Below are 20,518 nucleotides of genomic sequence, written 5' to 3' on the forward strand. Positions count from 1 at the left end.
AATTTTTGCTGGACCATCTAGAAACTTGAAATATTCTGCTGGAATGTTCAGGGATGCCAGAAATCTTCTGTTTCTTTAGTATTCCTTATTGTCTCAGACTAAGAGAACATGGCATATGAATTCCCAAAAGGGGGAAATCAGTAAGAAATACCCTTTTAAATCTGACTTTGTTTCTTTACAGATCTGGGTTTGCCTCTTTTTTTTTTTTTTTTTGTATCTATCTTTTAGGAACAGGATTAGGATTAGCTGGGTGAGAGGAGGTGTTCAGCAAACTCTGACTGACCATTTGCATTTTTACAGGTAAGACTCAGCATTCCCTCATTCATTTATTCATCCACCAAACATTTATTCAACATGGGTTTTCTACCAGGCACAGTTTAGGGTGCTAGGAATATAATAAGTGACAAAATTGGCCTGACCCTGTTCTCAGAAGGGGCCACAAAATATGCACCTGTGCTCAGAATGCACCTCAGCTTTGGTCTAGGAAAGACTGGGCATTTTTTCTATGCAGGTACGTGTGTATGTGTGTGTGCGTGCTTCCGTGGAATTGAGTTCATTTTCTTCATTGCTTGGATTCCCTCACAACGTTGCTCAGGTCAGGGTCTATGCTTGTGCAGTGAGAGCTTACTGAAAGAACTAAGGTTAGAGAAAAGCACAGCCAGTCAGTAGGGATACCTCAAAAACACCAGGATGCCTGATTCTGTTCCTGGATCTCTTTTGGAGCATGACTTTGCCGCCTGCCTTTCCTGGCATATTGTGTGGTGTATGGCATGCATATTACGTAATCCAGGGTAGATTAATTTACATTCTTGATTTTATCCGTTGGAAAGTTATGTTCCCTTAAGATGGATGAGTAACTGATAAAATATCGTCTTATGAGTTGTAATTTTTGAAGGAATTTTGATTGAAAATAAATTGGAAATTTCCACTGACTTGGTTGATATGTTTATATCATACACATTTAACATCATTACTGTCTACTTGAGAATTGTAAATATTTCATTCTTTCTCACTGATTAAATGCCTTTAATAAACCTTATATGAGAAGAGAAGATGACTTCACTCACATTGATGAAATGTGCCATAATGCATTTTCCCCTATAAACTTAAAACAAATTCCTGGAACCGTATTGAGATTTGAAAGACCATTTTCCTTTGCTTGAGCAATTGTTTATAAAGAGTGTGTACGTGTCTCTCTCTATAGAAGGACAGAGTTGATCCCTGATAGTGCACAGCAATTTTTATAACTACAAATATATTATGTGATTATCTTCCACAATAGCATTTTCAATACTTTGAGGTTTTTACTTTAAAATAAACAAATATTGTAACCAAAGTAATATCCAAAGTTGTATTAGTCTCTGCATTCTGCTTTTCTTCTGACCTTCTCTGGTTTTCTTTAAAATTCCATGTAAACATTTTAAATGATGTTTACATGAGTCAAACACTTTCTGGCCATTACTGCACTGGGAGGCCACAGAGTTTTCCTTCTCTCTGTCAGTCTGGCTAAGCTGACTGACAGACTGGGTGAGGGAGGACAGACTGATCTGCAGAGCACGTTTCTGGGTGCTGCTGAAATAGTACTCATTCTGACAAATCGCTGATTAGGCCTGCCAGGAACTGCCTGTGATTTAGGCAACCCCACAGAGATTCCTGGGTTCTAGAGCACTAACTAGTTAACTTTAACCTCTTCAGATGTGGAAGAGTGAGGATATGTTCTCTCTTAGTCTCTCTTTATGAAAGATAGAATATTGTTCATGATCATACTTTTTGCATCATTACAAATTATTGCTAACATTTTCAACTTAATTCTGCTCAATTAGGCCCAGAAACTCCAATCCTTGCATTGCTCTTTCTCTGGGACTTTTAATACACCTGCCCATTGCCTGCTGAAGATTCATTCCAGCCACTTGGCTTCTCTACTTTTTTTCTCAGTGAGCTTTCCCCGCATCCCTGCCCCAACTTCTTCACTTAGTCAATCTTTACATCACAGTTCTACACTTCAAGTACTGTGGCTAATATTCTTAGTGTCTCTTGTTCTCCTTGGTGCTCAGAAACACTTGGAGCAAGGACTGATCTGATCACCCCCTTTCCCCATTCCTACATGTGGGCTGCTGTGTGTTACTGGGGACAATGTCACTTCTGCGCAGATCATTACCACTACAGAGTTATCCTCTTCTGCCACATGTTGCACATTACGCGGGCATACATTAGGTGCCATGATACCCTGACTCTGCACCTAGACCTGAGACAGCACTTATTCATGACATGTTAGACTTACCTGGTAGGCCCACTGCATGGAGATTGGTCTCCACACAGTTCTCTCATTGTTGCAACAACAGGTGATGTGAAGAAACCTCTCTGTACTGCCAAATTTTTGCCATCACTGCCCCCTCTGAGAAGACTGCATCCTTCTCACAGTCTTTTAGATTTTATACTGCTATTAACAATCTCTAATGAAAGCCATAATTTATTGGGTGGTTGCTATGAGTCAGTCATAGTGCTAGCCACTTCATATACATTAACTTAATTCTCATAAAAACCTTGGCATGTAGGTATTATAACCCCCATTTTAAAGTTGAGATAATTGAGACTCATAGAAGTTCAGGACCAAAGGTCACACATCTACAAACAGGTAGAGAGTTGGGATTTAAACCCAGGTCCAGTTGATTCCAGAGCCCAGTCTCTTCACTCTTCAACACTGGTGTCCACATTATTTTTGAGAGGAGTTTCTTAATTCTGAATGGCACACATACTAATTGTAACAAACTTTAAAAATATAAAAAAAATTTACTTGCTCGTTGTTCTATCACTAAAAGATACCTTGTGAATGCTTTGCTTTTATTTCTCATTCTGTTTTCTACACAATATTGCATTTGATCATTTGCTTAACATGATTGGGTTCATATAGCACATACAATCCTGTAACCTTTTCCAGACAACATTATAAGTATTTTTCGTAATACAGATTCTCTGAAAACATGCTTTTCACTAGCCTCTGCATTGATTACAAAACATGAAAAATCTACTGGGGAGTGTCACAAATGAGATATTCCATGAAATAAGAAATGTAATCTGGGGTGGGAGGATAAAGGGAGCTTGGACTCCTAGTCCTGGGCAAATGTTACTCTATTTGAAAATGAAGAATGCCACAGATATAGACATTTCACATGGAACTGCACTAAAATTCAACTTGAAAAGGCAGAACAGGCAAAGATGGATGAATACAAGTTATTTATCTGAATTTGTGAAGGATTTGTTGGAAAGGACATCAGCCCTGAGATACGTAAGTAAACTCATGAATTACAGTGCTTTAGTCTTTATTTTAAACTCTTTCCTAGTCCCCTAGGTTTGCATTCAGAAAGTCATGATCTTGCGATTCTTGCACCTCAGCCTGGTTTCTCTCCTTCCACGGCTGTCAGGTGTAGTAAAAGTTTGGCATTGTAAAGTAGTCCATGGATGGTGGAAGATTTAATACCTTGAACCTAACCCCATAGTAAATGGGTCCTGGACTCATTCTCAGGACATGTTCCACTTTCACTTTTTATTTTTATTTTTATTTTTACTTTTATTTGAGATGGTCTCACTCTGTCGCCCAGGCTGGAGTGCAGTGGTGCCATGTCATCTCACTGCAACCTCCGCCTCCCAGGCTCAAGCGATCCTCCCACCTCAGCCTCCACAGTAGCTGGGTCTACAGGTGCACACCATCATGCCCAGCTTATTTCTTATATTTTCACCATGTTGCCCAGGCTGGTCTTGAACTCCTGGGCTCAAGCTATCCTCCTGCCTTGACCTCCCGAAGTGCCGGGATTGCAGGTGTGAGCCACTGCACCCAGCCAGGACATGCTTCACTTTGATTCTAATTCAGGATTACAACTTTAGTGTCATTTAGTCCTGAAATATTTGTTCTGGGAGATATGGCACATGACATGTATGTCACATAGGTCCCAGATAGAACTCCTGCAACATGTTTCAGGAACATTAGCAACAGGAGCCCAGATTTTGATCAGTAAGTCACTTGTCTCTAGAAAAGGTTGGTATTGCTGTGGAGCTTGAGCTGTAAGTCTGATATTTGGGTCTTGGAAGTTTTGAGACTGAGAGAGTTAGACTGAGGATTCTTTTGACTGTGGGCCTTATCCCAATTAGACACTGATACATCTATATTATCATAGTAGTCATGCCGGAAAGTATATATCTAAGTGATTCTCAACTACAGAGAGCCAGTGATGAATTAAATCCACCTATTCAGTGTGTTTTCTTGTAAACTAAAACAAATATCTATGTACGTATAGATGTGTGTGTACACACACATCTATCATACGTTTTTCCAGAAAATTAAAAATGGATGAGAACAACACTCCCCACAAAACCTCTTAGAAGAAATGTTTGCAAGTGTGACCCTCCTGACCTTTATATTATACTTCAGTAATACAATTTGATGGGATTTTAGATTATTTCCCATTGATTTTGGAAAAATGTACTTATGTAAACAGCTATTTCCAACCAATTAATTATTATTTTGCATAGGAGGGCTCACTATTCTTGGCCTGAGAGCTTTTAATTAGCCTTACTCTTTTTCAATCTTTCCATGTTCTTTCACCGACATAAGTTTCTGAATCTGTTGTTTTAGAATGAATTACTGAGTGGAGAAGGTGCAAAGTCCATTAGCAGTTAGGTGTTTGAGCCTACCTTGCCCAGTAGGTAAGGAGAGTGGTCAGGTGTTTATCTGTGGATTTTGAGTGTGTGCTCTGTGTGAAGCTGTGTGCTGTTGGAGGTATCAAAGATATGTAAAGCATGGCTCCTGTCTTCAAAGAACTTGTAAACAAATTTTGTTGCCCCAAAACACAGAAAGGGCTGTATTAAACACACACACATACTCTCTCTCTCTCTTTTTTTGTCTCTCTCCATGGTAAAACTTCAAAATTTTAATGCCTCTTTTATCATAAATCAAATTTCAGTTTATGTTGTCTCTTCTCTGCTATATGTATGTGTTTACCATTATTGATTAGCCTAAATACAGTAGCTTTATAATAAGCTTTGATGTCTAGTAGGCACACCCTTTATATTGCTGTTGTTCTTCAAAGTTATTGTAGATGTTTTGGCCCTTTACATTCCACAGGAATTTTGTAATTAACTTGTGAAGTTACATAGAAAAACAAAGCAAAGCAAAACAAAAAAACTTACTGGTTTGATCAGAATTATGTTAATTTGTACATTAGTTGGGAAGATCTGATAAATTGATGATATTGAGACATCCCTTACACAGACTTCGCATTGTCACTGCATTTATTTTATGTGATTCAATAAAGCCTTATTATTTCTAGTGTAGTATTTCTGTGCATTTTTGTTAAATTAGCTACTAAGCACTGTATAGTTTCCTTTCTATATGAAGGAACCTATAAATGTTATTTAAGAACATAAAAAACGGGTTTGAATAATTGTAGAGAGAGAACTTTTCTTGATGGAAATATATACCATAAAGATGTATAAATGTAATTTTAATAAATTACAATTAGATTATTGAAGTTTTTGGAATTTAAAATTAATTTTTATAGTAAATCATTTTGAAATATTTTCCAATTTTCTTTGGGGTTTCTTCTTTGACCCACAGATTGTTTAGAAGTATGACATTTAACTTCCAAATATTTGAGGGGTTTCCAGATATTTGTTTGTTTAGTATTACTAATTTAATCCTGTTGTGGTCAGAGAACAAAATCTGTGTGATTTTAATGCTTTAAATTTATTGAAACAGTAGATGTTGAATCTTATTGAATGTTCCATATACAGTGGAAGATAATGTACGTTCCATAGCTGCCTGGATGTGGTTTTCTGTAAATATTATTGCTGGTAATGTTAAGTCTTCGATATCCTTACTTATTTTCTCTTTATTTATTCTATTGATTACTAAGGGGAGTATTTAAATTACCTACTCTTAATTGTGGATTTATTTATTTCTTCTTTCATTTATGTCCGTTTTTACTTCACTGTAAAGCTTTGTAGTTAGATGTAAACATATTTAGGGTTGTTAAGTTTTCTTGATTGACTTCCTTTATCATTATGAAACGTCCCTTCTTTTCCCTAGTGATATATTTATCCTAGAGTCTACTTTGTGTAATATTAATATAGTCACCCAAATCTTTTATTATTAGGGCTGAGTGGTATATATGTTTTTATCCCACTTTTTTGTAGTTATTTAAGTTTATTTTTTTATTTTATTTTTAAAAATTTTATTATTATACTCTAAGTTCTAGGGTACATGTGCACAATGTGCAGGTTTGATATATAGGTATACATGTGTCATATTGGTTTGCTGCACCCATCAACTCGTCATTTACATTAGGTATTCCTCCTAATGCTATCCCTCCCCCAACCCCCCACCCCTGACAGGCCCCAGTGTGTGATATTCCCTGCCCTGTGTCCAAGTGTTCTCATTGTTTGATTCCCACCTATGAGTGAGAACATGCGGTGTATGGTTTTCTGTCCTTGCAATAGTTTGCTGAGAATGATGGTTCCCAGCTTCTTCCATGTCCCCGCAAAGGACATGAACCCATCCTTTTTTATGGCTGCATACTATTCCATGGCGTATATGTGCCACGTTTTCTGAATCCAGTCTATCATTGATGGACATTTGGGTTGGTTCCAAGTCTTTGCTATTGTGAATAGTGCTGCAATAAACATATGTGTGCATGTGTCTTTATAGTAGCATGATTTATAATCCTTTGGGTATATGCCCAGTAATGGGATTGCTGGGTCAAATGGTATTTCTAGTTCTAGATCCTTGAGGAATCATCACACTGTCTTCCACAGTGGTTAATCCCACTTTTAACCTGTGTCTTTATAATTAAATTGAGTTTCTTATAGACTATACATATAGTTTGGTCTTGCTTTTTAAAAATCTAATCAACAATCCTAAACTACATTTGTGTGTTTAGTCCATTGATAATTTATATTATTATTATTATTTTGAGACGGAGTCTCACTCTGTCACCCAGGCTGGAATGCAGTGGCACGGTCTCGGCTCACTGCAATCTCCGCCTCCTGGATTCACGCCATTCTCCTGCCTCAGCCTCCTGAGCAGCTGGGACTACAGGTGCCCGCCACCACGCCTGGCCAATTTTTTGTATTTTTAGTAGAGACCGGGTTTCACTGTGTTAGCCAGGATGGTCTCGATCTCCTGACCTCGTGATCCACCCACCTCAGCCTCCCAAAGTGCTAGGATTACAGGCGTGAGCCACCGTGCCTGGCTGATAATTTATATTATTATGAGTATGTTTTGATTTAAGTCTACCATCTTACTATATGTTTTCTGTTTGTCCTATTTGATTGCTGTTTCCATTGTCTTCTTTTTTCTGCTTTCTTTTGGATTAAATGAGCTTTTAATTAGTATTCCATTTTATCTCTTTTTTGATTTATAATCTATATCTGTGCCTTTTATTTGTTGTCTAGGCAGTTTGTCATATACATCTTTAATTTATTACAGTCTGCCATGGATTAATATTGTGCCACTTCATGTATAATGTAAGAAGCTTACAACAGCAGATTTCTGTTTTCCACCCTCCCATCCTTTGTGCTATCATTGTCACGGGTTTTACTTCAGCATATATCATAAACTCTAGAATATTTTGCTTTTACATCAATTATCTTTTAAAGAAATAAATTAAAGAAGAGAAACATTCTTTTATATTTATGAACATATATATTCTTGCCAGTGCTTTTCATTCCTTTGTGTAGATCTGAGATTCCACCTGGGATCATTTTCCTTCTACCTGAAGTACTTCCTTTAATATTTCTATTAAAGCTGGTATGCTTCTCATTGACTTCTTTCAGATTTTGTTCACCTGAAAATATCTTTAGTTTTCTCAAAGGGTGTATTTTTGCTGGATGTAGAATTCTAGGTTGATTTTCCAACCCCCCTTTCCCAGCACTTTAAAGATGTTTCATTGTCTTTTGGTTTGAGTTGTTCTGATGGGAAGCCAGAGAGAAAACATTATTTTTCCTCCTGTATTAAATGTATCTTTTATTTCTGTTTGCTTTTAAGATTTCTGTTTAAAATTGGTTTTCAGCAATTTGTTTTAGTTTTTCTTTGTGTTTATTTTATTGGGTTCACCAATATTCTTGGATATATGAGTTTATATTTTTCATCCAGTATGGCAAAAAAATTGGTAATTCTTTTTCCAAAAAATATTTTTGCCTCCCTCTTCTGGGAATCTAGTTACTTATATTTTAGATTGCCTGATACCATCCCACACTGAGAGAGACTCTGCTCCTTTTCCTCTACTCTGGCTGGATACAACTCAAATGTCTTCCACCTAGGCATGAACTGTGGTGGTTATTTAGTTTTGTATTCATACCATTTGTTCTCTCCCTGGTAGTTTTGATCTTTGACTGGTCTTGTAGAATGTCACCTTGCAGGCCGGGCGCAGTGGCTCACGCCTGTAATCCCAGGACTTTGGGAGGCTGAGGCGGGCGGATCACGAGGTCAGGAGATGGAGACCATCCTGGCTAACATGGTGAAACCCCGTCTCTACTAAAAATACAAAAGAAAAAAAAAATGTACCCGGCGTTGTGGCAGGCCCCTGTAGTCCCGGCTACTCGGGAAGTTGAGGCAGGAGAATGGCGTGAACCCGGGAGGCAGAGCTTGCAGTGAGCCGAGATCGTGCCACTGTACTCCAGCCCTGGCGACAGAGTGAGACTCTGTCTCAAAAAAAACAACAAAAAACAAAAAACATGTGTGCAGATTTCTGGAACTCTTTTTCCCCCAGAGCTCCCTTCTTTCTGATACTCTGCTCCACAAATTGTAACCATCTTTCTCGGTTTTCTGAACTCTTATGTCTGTTTCCTAAAACTTAATGAGACCACTTTATTCTGGTTGAGATCCTTCTCCCTCAATCATGGTCTGGAAGTGCCCTCAGGTAGAAATCTGGGATTTCTGTGGAGCTCTTCTCATTTTTGCTCTTATCTCAAAGATCACAGGCATGTGCTACCTGCTTTCCAGTGTCTTAGAACAGGCATTTCCTATAATTTGTCCAGTTTCCTAATTGTTTATGGCAGGGGGACTGTTCCCACATCAGTTATTCTAGAGTGATAAGCAGCAATCCTGTCTTAGTCTGTTTTCTGTTGTTATAACAGAATACCTGAGACTGGGTAATTTATAAAGAAAAGGGGCTTATTTAACTCAAGGTTCTGCAGGATGAGAAGTTCAAGGGGATGGCCCTAGCTTCTGGCAAGGGATTTTGCGCTACATCACAACATGGCAGAGAAAGTCTAAGGGGAAGGGGACATGTGCAAAACGTGAGGCAAGCAGGAGGAGGAACTTAAGCTTCTAACAACTCAGTCTCTCAGAAATTAATCCATTCCCCTGAGAAGTAATCCTGTATCAAGAGAGTGAGAACTCACTACCAGGAGAATGGCACCAAGCCATTCATAACCCAAACCTTCTCACTAGGCTCCACCTTCCAGCATTGCCTCTTTTTAAGGATCAAATTTCAACATGAGTTTTGGTGGAGACAGGAAACCACAACCAAGCCATAGCAGACTTCTGTAACTTTTTGTTGCTATTGTATGTTTTAAAAATATTTCCTAATTTTGGTTGCTGGTATGTAGGAACAAATTAATTTTTAAATATTAATCTTGTACACAGCAACCTTGCTGGACTATTTTATTTCTAATAATTTGCAGAATTTCTTAGGTTTTCTGTGTAGATAATCAGAGTGTTCATGAATGCAGACAGTTTTATTTTTCCTTTCCAATAATTATCCATTTTATTTACTTTTCTTGCCTTAAGGCATTGGTTAGCACCTTTAGCACTGTGTTAAGTGTTTCAGCAACCACTCTTTTTTTTCCTGAAGCTAAAAAATTCCTTTAATGTTCTACCTTTAGGAGGTTTGTATGTTTCTGGTTGACATATTTTATCAGGTTAAGGAACTTCCTGTCTATTCCTAGTCTGTTAAGAATATTTTCAAAAATCATATGTGTGTATTAAATTACATCAAATGTGTTTTTCTGAATCTACTGAGATGATCACATGCTTTTTCTCTTTTTAACTGGGATGTTGAATTATATATTTTTTCTAATGTGAAAGTATCCTGATATTTCTGGATTAACTCCACTTTCTTAATACCCTGCTGGTTTGGGTTTTTACAATTTATTTAGAACTTTTTCATATGGATCATAAACAAAACTGACATAAAATATCTCTTTTTGATGCTGCCTTTCTCTGGTTTGGTATGAAGAATATACTAGCATTATAAAATAGATTGGGTAATTTCTCTTTTTATGTGTTTTCTAGTGTAATCTGCATGGGATAGGAGATACCTATCAGTTCTCTAAATGTTTAGAAGCATCCATTTGCGAAATCATCAGGTTTTGTTTAGATTTGTTTAGGTTATTTTCTGTGGATGGATTTTTAACTACCAAATTTATTTATTTAGATTTGTAGAGTTTATTCAGGTTTTCTTTGTATCCTTAAATAGGTTTGGGTAAAATTCATTTTCCAAGGCAGTATCCCATTTTATCTGTTTCTCTGTTTTCAAATTTATGGGTATAAAGTTGATCATACTGCTTTTTATTATGTTGTATTTATAATATGCCCTTTCATTCCAAAATGTGTCCTCTCCCATGTTTCTTGATTAATCTTGTATAACAATGCTTTATTTATTTCACTACTTTTTATTTTAAGAAACCATTTTAAGATTTCTGTTTTATCTTTATTTTTATTGCATTATTTTCTGGTCCTATCTATTATTTTCTTCTCCTTTCTTTAGCTTTACTTTTATTTTTAAATTATTTTGTTTACTAATTTATTAATTTTGTTTGTTTGTTTGTTTGTTTGTATGTATGAAATGGAGTCTCACTCAGTCGCCTAGGCTGGAGTGCAGTGGTGCGATCTCAGCTCACTGCAATCTCTGCCTCCCAGGTTCAAGCAATTCTCCTGCCTCAGCCTCCAGAGTAGCTGCGATTATAGGTGCCTGCCACTACGCCCAGCTAAGTTTTGTATTTTAGTAGAGAGAGGGCTTTACCATGTTGCCGAGGCTAGTCTCGAACTCCTGACTTCAGGTAATCTGCCCGCCTCGGCCTCCCAAAGTGCTGAGATTACAGGCGTGAGCCACTGCACCCGGCCAACTTACTAATTTTGTTTACTAACTTGTTTACTAGTTTTTGTTTACTTTTTTTCCTAATAGGTATTTAAGACTAAAAGCTTTGGTACTACTTTAGCTGCATTTTACTTTAATATATTTGTAATATGTGGTATACTTGTAATACTTTAGTTCTGAGTATTTTCTGCTTTTCAGAGCTATTTAGGAAGTTTTGTTATTTTGAATGTTCAAATCGATCAGGTTTTGTATTGTCTTTTTATTATTGATTTCTAATTTAATTGTATTTGGGCCAGAAAATACGGTCCATATGATAATATTCTTTGGTATGTATTGATCTTTTTTATGGCTTAGAATGGCTTAGCTGTTTTTTGTGCTCTGAGATTTCACTGTGATATTTCTAGGTGTGGTTTTATTTTGATTTATCCAGATTGGGTCACATTTTCCATTCTGGAAAATTTAAAATTATCTCCTTACTGCTCATCTACCCTTGCTATTATGCCCATCTGGAACCCCTCTTAGATATATACTGTGCCTTCCCATTTTGTCCTTCATGTCTCATAACCTCTTGTTTCATATTTTCTAACCCATTTCTCCTACTGTATGGCAAGTTTCCTCATAGCTCTGTTCCACTTACTAATTTCCCTATCTGATGTTTCTAATACATTGTTCAATCCATCTTTTAAAAATTAGTTTCATTGAATATATCTATTTATATAATTTCTAATTCATCTTTGTCCACATCTATTTGAAGTTCTTGGGGGATTCATACTGTTGGGGTATGTGTGTCCCTTATTTTGGGGATTGATAGATTATTATTATTATTATTATTTTTTTTTTAGTATTTATTGATCATTCTTGGGTGTTTCTTGGAGAGGGGGATTTGGCAGGGTCATAGGACAATAGTGGAGGGAAGGTCAGCAGATAAACATGTGAACAAAGGTCTCTGGTTTTCCTAGGCAGAGGGCCCTGCCGCCTTCCACAGTGTTTGTGTCCCTGGGTACTTGAGATTAGGGAGTGGTGATGACTCTTAACCAGTATGCTGCCTTCAAGCATCTGTTTAACAAAGCACATCTTGCACCGCCCTTAATCCATTTAACCCTTAGTGGACACAGCGTATGTTTCAGAGAGCATGGGGTTGGGGGTAAGGTTATAGATTAACAGCATCCCAAGGCAGAAGAATTTTTCTTAGAACAGAACAAAATGGAGTCTCCTATGTCTACTTCTTTCTACACAGACACAGTAACAATCTGATCTCTCTTTCTTTTCCCCACATTTCCCCCTTTTCTATTCGACAAAACCGCCATCGTCATCATGGCCCGTTCTCAATGAGCTGTTGGGTACACCTCCCAGATGGGGCGGCGGCCGGGCAGAGGGGCTCCTCACTTCCCAGACGGGGTGGCAGGGCAGAGGTGCCCCCCACCTCCCGGACAGGGCGGCTGGCCGGGCGAGGGCTGCCCCCCACCTCCCGGACTGGGCGGCTGCCGGGCGGAGACGCTCCTCACTTCCCAGACGGGGCGGCTGCCGGGCGGAGGGGCTCCTCACTTCTCAGACGGGGCGGCCAGTCAGAGACGCTCCTCACCTCCCAGACGGGGTGGCGGCGGGGCAGAGACACTCCTCAGTTCCCAGACAGGGTCGCGGCCGGGCAGAGGCGCTCCTCACATCTCAGACGGGGTGGACGGGCAGAGGCGCTCCCTACATCCCAGACGATGGGCGGCCGGGCAGAGACGCTCCTCACCTCCTAGACGGGATGACGGCTGGGAAGAGGCGCTCCTCATTTCCCAGACTGGGCGGCCGGGCAGAGGGCCTCCTCACATCCCAGATGATGGGCAGCCAGGCAGAGACACTCCTCACTTCCTAGACAGGGTGGCGGCCGGGCAGAGGCTGCAATCTTGGCACTTTGGGAAGCCAAGGCGGGCGGCTGGGAGGTGGAGGTTGTAGTGAGCCGAGATCATGCCACTGCACACCAGCCTGGGCAACATTGAGCACTGAGTGAGCGAGACTCCGTTTGCAATCCTGGCACCTCGGGAGGCCGAGGCTGGCAGATCACTCGCGGTCAGGAGCTGGAGACCAGCCCGGCCAACAAGGCGAAACCCCGTCTCCACCAAAAAATACGAAAACCAGTCAGGCGTGGTGGCGTGCACCTGCAATCCCAGGCACTCGGCAAGCTGAGGCAGGAGAATCAGTCAGGGAGGTTGCAGTGAGTCGAGATGGTGGCAGTACAGTCCAGCCTCGGCTCGGCATCAGAGGGAGACCATGCAAAGAGGGAGACGAGGGAGAGGGAGAGGGAGACCATGCAAAGAGGGAGACGGGAGCGAGAGAGGGGGAGGGGGAGGGGGAAAGATTATTTCCTTATGTATTTTCTAATTTTGAATGGTGAGCTCATCTTCAACAGTGCCTTATTTGTGGAAATTCTGTGGAATCTGTCTTTAGAAAGTATGTCTCCAGAAGGGGTTTATCTTTGCTTTTTCTGGAACCCCAAGGTTGATTCAGTATGGTGGTGTCTTTTCTCCTGTACCCAGAGAACATGCTGAGACAGACAAGCTTCCTGTTTTCTTCTTTTGTTGGTAGGAGGATTTTTTTTTTCAATGTAATGTTAGCCTCTGGGAGTCCTGGCTACATGTAGGGAGAGGTGGTGAGTTTTAATTCCACTTCGCTGTTTGGGTTATTTTTTTATCCAATTTTTCTTTTCAATGTAATGTTAGCCTCTGGGAGTTCGGGCTATACATAGGGAGAGGTGGTGATTTTTAGTTTCACTTCCCTGTTCAGGTTATTTTTTATCTAGGAGAGCATTAACACCAAGCACGGGTTCATGTTTTGTGCTCAGTACCTTTCCAGTGTTTGACTCCCTGAACTTTCCCTTACTTAGAGAACATTTAAAGGATGTTTGCTATATTTTAATCACTTTTTTGTAACACATATGTATTGGGATGCCATTGACATCTACCTTGAGGCTTTGGCCTTGAGGTGATATGTGAGTCTAATTGTACAGCTCAAAGCAGAGGACTTCAGTGATTTCAGGGCTATTGTTTTATATGTCAAGGATTTCTGTGAACATCAACAATAATGCAGATTTTTCCCTTTTGTGGCATGTACACACTTGGCATGAAGCTTTCAAACTGCATCTGTCTTCATTTCCTTAAATTTTCTCAAAGTTAGTGAAAGTTAAATGAATTTAAGGGTATGGAATTAAAACACAAATTAAGGGTATGGAATTAAAATACAAATATTTGGTTTTTTTTTTGGTTAAGTGGTGTAACCACAGAATGTTTTTGTAACTTTTACAAATATATTCATTTGTAATGTTATTATCAAAAATATTCATTGGGGATTATGCAATAAAGCAAGTCTTCAACATCTACATAACATATGAGAGTGTTATTGGTACTTAATGAAAGCCTATCTTTAAAAGAAGTAGACATTCCTTGAGGGAAAAGTGTTACACAATTGAGAATTTTGATTAGTCTTATTGCTTTACTGTGATTCACCATAGACTGATCTCTTAGTAAAATGTTGCTTCACTTTGATTTCAGGAGTCTTCCTATGTCACTGAATAATGAATGAAGATGACAGGGAAAAAGAGAAGAGGTATGCATTCATAACTGACTGATATTTCTGTCAAAGCCCTCTCCCTCGTCCTCTGTTCCTGTTTCACATCTAGCAAAATGCTACTTCCTCAGGGAAGCCTGATTCACTCAGAGAAATGTGGTTTCTCCAGTGTTTTTTTTTTTCATAACTCTCAGCTCCAGCTCTATTATAATACTTAGCACATTACCTATTTACCTGACAGCCCTCTTCCTCAAACTGTGTCCTCCATGCCTTGCACAGTGCCTGCCCAGAGCTGACTCTAAGGGTTGTCAAATGACTGACAAGTATACAGTCCTTGATATTTTTAGAAGACAGTTTTTGAGCCTTGGCTTGCCTACAGCTTAAATTCATTTGTGTTTGAGAAGATAAATTAACTTATTTTTCCAGATCAAACTTCTAAAATAGATTCAAGTACACTGATCAAAAAGTTTTTGTCAAAAAGTTTGCAGTATGATCTGTGGTATCCAATGGATACATTTGATACATTGTGGAATGGCTAAATCCAGCTAATTGATATATGCATTACCTCACATACTTACCTTTTTCTGATGAGACCACATAAAATCTACTCTCTTAGCAATTCTCAAGTGTACAATATACTGTTATTTACTGTAGTCACCATGATGTGCAATAGAACTCTTGAACTTACTCTAACTGAAATCTTATATCCTTTGTCCAACATCTCCCCACTCCTTCATCTCTTACTTTTCATGAAGGTTCATAGCTAGATTCTGCCTCTATCTTTGCTACCCACTTTATTCTGTTTGTAACAAACAACCATAGGGATCTTGTAAAAACCTAACATGTCACTCTCCTACTTAAAAGCACTTCATGGGCTGGGCACGCTGGCTCACACCTGTCATCTTGGCACTTTGGGAGGCCGAGGTGGGTGGATCACCTGAGGTCAGGAGTTCAAGACCAGCCTGGCCAACATGGTGAAACCCCGTCTCTACTAAAAATACAAAAAATTAACTGGGTGTGATGGCAGGTACCTGTAGTCCCGGCTGCTCGGGAGGCTGAGGCAGGACAATGGCTTGAACCTGGAAGGCGGAGGTTGTAGTGAGCTGAGATTGCACCACTGCACTCCAGCCTGGGAGACAGAGCAAGACTCCATCTCAAAATAATAATAATAATAATAATAATAATAATAATAATAATAATTAAAAGCACTTCATGTTTTACTCAGCATAAAATACCAACTTCTTACCATATACCCTACATGATCTGGCCCTTCCTGTCTCTCAGGCTTCACTTCCTACTGCTTTAACCACTGGTCATCCCACTGCAGCCACTCTGGGATCTTGTCATCTCTTTAAATAGGCAAAATGATTTCCTGTTTCATGTTGCACTTACTGTTTCATCTCCTTGAGACGATTTTGTCCCATGTCTTCACATGGTTGCTTTCTTGTCAATCAAATTTTAGCTCAGATGTTACCTTCCTAGTACCTTCCTAGTAAGGCTTTTCTTGATCACCCGATCTTACAAATTATTGTACTTGCGGATACCTGAAACTGTCTGTTCTGTTGTCTATGTGTTGATTATCTGTCTACGCTGCCCCATCAGTCTGTAAGATACAAAAGAACAGTCACCTTATTTTTCTTGTTTATGCTATATCCTAAACCTGTAAAGCAGAATATGACCCATAGCAGGAGCTCTGTAAACATTCGTTAAATAAATGAATAAAAGAGGTTCAGTTTAACAACAGGTACTGAATCCCTGCCATGACCTAAGTACCATGTTAGACGTTGGGGATATGATGAAGAACTGGATATGATGCACACCTTAGAGAATAAACAAAAACAAGTTCATGGGTAATAGTAAAGTAGAAAAGTCCTTTATGATTTATTTATAAAATACAGTGGTTATCCTTTCTTGGCAATATATGAACTCCCCTCTCTTTTTTATTTCTTTGAATGAAGTCTAGGAGATGAAAGTTATGGGATGGAACTGGAAGGCAATGGAGAAATTTCTTCAGAAATTGACTATGGAAGAGTGTCATGGGTTGTTTCTTGAGTTTGAAGAGCTATGCCTAGAATTGAGTTTCCAAGCTGGGACAGTGGTCAGGATCACTGATCCTGAGGCATTTATGCAGTTGGCATGGTTTACTTTTCATGTTACTCCTATTTCACACCCAGTGACACACCCTATTTTCATTCCCTCATCAGTGAGGGCTCTAAAGCTCTCTTTATGCATGGCCTCCCTCTTACCCAACTCTACTCCTAGGAAAGAGTCAGAGACTCATGCCTGTCAAGAAAGCAATAGCCACTGTCAACATTATCCTTGTCATAGGATTTTACATTTTTAATAGAGATCAAAGTTGTATGCTATGGGTCTCATTTTTCTGTGAGGAGAAGGAACTAATGTTTATTGACATGAAGCATTAAAATCACTTGAGATTGGAGGGCTGTGTTAGTGAAGTCCCTTTGCTAGTGAAGTTAGTGGAGTAGGGTGGAGTTGGGGAGGTAGAGAGGAGCACATGTTGACAGCAAAGACTAAGCGCAGGAGCAGAAACACACTTCTCATTGAGGAAACCAGAAAACCCTGAAGAATGTGATAGGACAGTTGGGGGAGAGGACAGTACCAGGAGCTTTGAAGAGATAAAAGATAAGGCTTGAAGATATTCTAGTTAAGGAACCTTGCGCAAAGCTTAAATAGATGAAGCTAAAGAGTGGAATTTCATAATTTAGTTAGGACTAGGGAAGGGCTTTGGGAGTCTGGATCTGCTTAGAGCCCCTTGACTTACCTGGCAGATTATGGATACTGGGTTTTGGTAGAATTCAAGAGGAAAAAAAGAACTAGAAGTTGAAAAATCATAAAATTGTTGGACAGGTCATAATGTGTGTGGTAGAAATTGAGTTGGATGATCTTCAAAGTCTTTTTCAATTCCAAACACTTCTGGGTTTATGATCATTTATATACAATTAGTTAGCCAACATCAGATCCTTCATTAGCACTCAGCATTTTCTCATAAGAGTCTTTTCTATAAATTAAGTATAACTTTGAAAAATCTAATACCCATAGCTAATCATTTTAATGTGACACTGTTCTGTACTTTCTTCCTTTTTCTAAGAAGACAAAGTCAATCCAAAAAGCTCTCAAAGGAAATTAAACTGGATTCCATCATTTCGTACCTATGATTACTTCAACCAAGTGACGCTACAGGTAAGAGGGCTTTTGTTCTTTGATTACTTCATATGTTGAATACATGTAATAGAAGACAAAGAATAGTGTTTGTCAAAGTGTGATTAGGAGATCATATGCATTAGAATCAACCAGGGAGCTTGATAACTTAAATCGTCTGAATCAGCCTCTCAAACCTGTTAGGGCCGGGAGTTTGCATTTCTCTCAAGCTCCCTGGATGCTTCCTATGCCAACTGAGTTTTGAGAACCACTGATTTTGAGTGACAACAAACACAAACAAGTCTTCGCATAGGTTAGTGGCAAGTTAAGTGGTTATCTGGTAGACTAGTTCAACATAGATGGTTATACTCTAATGAATTAGCCTTCAAGTAGTTTCCCCCCAATCAAGAATGTAAGGTGTTTATAGTTTCTATCTCCAAGAGAACTGGTTAGTTTCACAAGCCACAAACTGCACTCCGAAGGACCATATTCCTTTGAGTGGGACAGATAGGGATACAGATTTTGCCTTTGTCACTTACTTGCTGTATGTCTTGACTGAATTACCATCTCTGAGCCTTGATTTCTTTCTCTTTAAAATGAGTAAAAATTATCTTTATCTCATTGAGATGATGTGAGAATAAAATAAAGTGAACATGTGTAAAATATATAGTACAGCGTTTGGCAATATTAGACGCCTGGAAATTATCCGTCCAGTCCCTTTTCTCCTTCAGTACTGGCTGACCACCCAGCACTATGACCATTAGTGGTCATAAAGGTGTGTGAGAAAGGCATTGTGTGAGTGAATCTTTTCAAACCTATCCCAATGTTAGGGGCAAAATTCTGACTGTGAATGAATGGAGCCATATTGTAATATTCTACTTCATTTTTCTTCCTTTTAAGAAACAGACTCTCACTTTTTTTGTGACACAGGGTCTCACTGTGTCATCTAGGTTGGAGTGCAGTTGTATGATTGTGGCTCACTGCAGCCTCAAACTTCTGGGCCCAAGCAATTCCCCCAACTCAGCCCCCAAAGTAGCTGGGACCAGAGGTGCACACTACTATGTTCAGCTCATTATGTTTCATTACGTCTCACTCTGTCACCCAGGCTGGTCTCCCAAGCTCCTGGGCTCAAGCGATCCACCTTGGCCTCCCAAAGTGCTGGGATCACAGGCGTGAGCCACTGCACCTGACTCTCTCTCAATTTTATTAGAGGTTTTGTTTTAGGGATCCTATACACAAATATTTGCTAAATAGAGGACTTAAAATGTGTTATGTGAAATCCTGTTACCAATTTTATGAAACCAGATGCTTATTTGAAATATTTTAGAAGCTAGACAAGGTATAAATACACCCTAGAGGGATAATTATGTTCACAACTACAGAACATATGGCATTCAACTGGAAGGATCAGAATTTCTTGGGTAATTCCCTCCTTTCCACTTTTTCCCCCTCCATTAGGCTTTAATAACTTCCCTAGAAAAGTCTGTTCTTTATTCATGAAGTTTTTTCTTGAAATAAACAAGCTCAGTCTGGCTAATCAGAGCTGACTTCAACCAGAGAGATGGAAACATCAGGGAATCTGAGAAGAGGGACAGTAGAGGGCTCTTTCTCTTCACTTTCCAGTTTCATTACAGCTTTGGCCATTCTTTTGAAGCATGAAAGAAAGCGGGGTTTGGAGGGCAAGAGAGCAAGGTGACTTTGTTTCTTATGGCTTGTATTTCAGAGCAGCGACTTAGCTTTGGATGTTTCCTTCCTGTTTGCCATACTGTTGGTCAAACGTAACAGCCTCCTGACATCTGCATAACAACCTACACTGTGCTCTCATGTAGAGTAGCCGATTTCATCCTCATAAGAAGCCTATGATTAACTTAATAATGATGTTGATCCCTTTTACTGCAGGAAAGAGGAGACCAAAGCTGGGAGAGCTTGCACCTTGCCCAAATCCAAGACCTGTTGAGTAGCACAGCCGAGTAGCACACCATGTTTTCTCACTTACACTCCAGCCCATGGGGGTCCAGACTAACTCAGAGCAAACCGTCTCAGTAGAGAATGTGGTAATCAAAATGCCAAAAGCAAGCAGACATACAGAAAATGAGTAGAGAAGCAAAGTGCCTTACCAGATCTGCCTAGACTCTTTTCTGAACCTATGTGTTTGGGAGGTCACTTCAGGCATGTGGCAATTTTGGATGTCATCTTTTGATGTCTAATGGGAAATAGCAAACACCCAGTTTTAAAAGTTTTTACTTAAAATTTTATCTTACAAAAATATATATAACATATATTAACACTTAAAAAAATAGTACAGGTGACACCGAGCTTAAGAAATAGAGCATTACCAGATCCTTTGAAATCCCTTTGTCGTGATCTTCTTCCACACCACTTCTTCCCTACTATTTCCTGAGTTCTGTATCAATATTTCTTTGCTTTGCTTTGTATTTTTAGGACATGTGTATGCATCTCTAAGTGATATGTTGTTTTCTTTTGCATGATTTTCACCTTTATATAAATGGAATTATATTGTATGTATTCTTCTCTGACTTGATATTTTTGCTCAACCTTTCTTTTTCAATTCATCCATGATATTGCATGTAACTCTAGTGCATTCATTTTTACTTCTGTATTCTTGTTAGAACATACTACACAATTACTTACCCATTTTGCTGTTGATGGGCACTAGAAATCTGTTTTAGCTCATGCTCCTTAGGAAGTAGAGGCTG

The 20,518-nt window shown here is 39.2% G+C and overlaps 1 protein-coding gene across 15 annotated transcripts in view; it reads left to right on the forward strand.

The window, feature by feature from the left end:
- The window catches only part of PASD1 (PAS domain containing repressor 1), a 115,441-nt gene that overhangs the window by 24,064 nt on the left and 70,859 nt on the right, over positions 1-20,518 (forward strand). For 4 of the 15 annotated variants that reach the window (XM_055376084.2, XM_055376086.2, XM_055376093.2 and 1 more), the window contains exons 2-3: positions 14,627-14,681; positions 17,752-17,843. In XM_055376084.2, coding sequence (XP_055232059.1) covers positions 14,654-14,681; positions 17,752-17,843 — 120 coding nt within the window. In that variant the 5' untranslated portion in view covers positions 14,627-14,653. Of the gene's footprint in view, positions 1-181; positions 301-14,626; positions 14,682-17,751; positions 17,844-20,518 lie in introns of all 15 variants that reach the window. The other 11 variants (XM_055376097.2, XM_004065019.5, XM_055376091.2 and 8 more) reach the window with 5 other exon arrangements.

This window comes from Gorilla gorilla, chromosome X (genome assembly GCF_029281585.2).
Source record: "Gorilla gorilla gorilla isolate KB3781 chromosome X, NHGRI_mGorGor1-v2.1_pri, whole genome shotgun sequence".
NCBI classification, from domain to species: domain Eukaryota; kingdom Metazoa; phylum Chordata; class Mammalia; order Primates; family Hominidae; genus Gorilla; species Gorilla gorilla.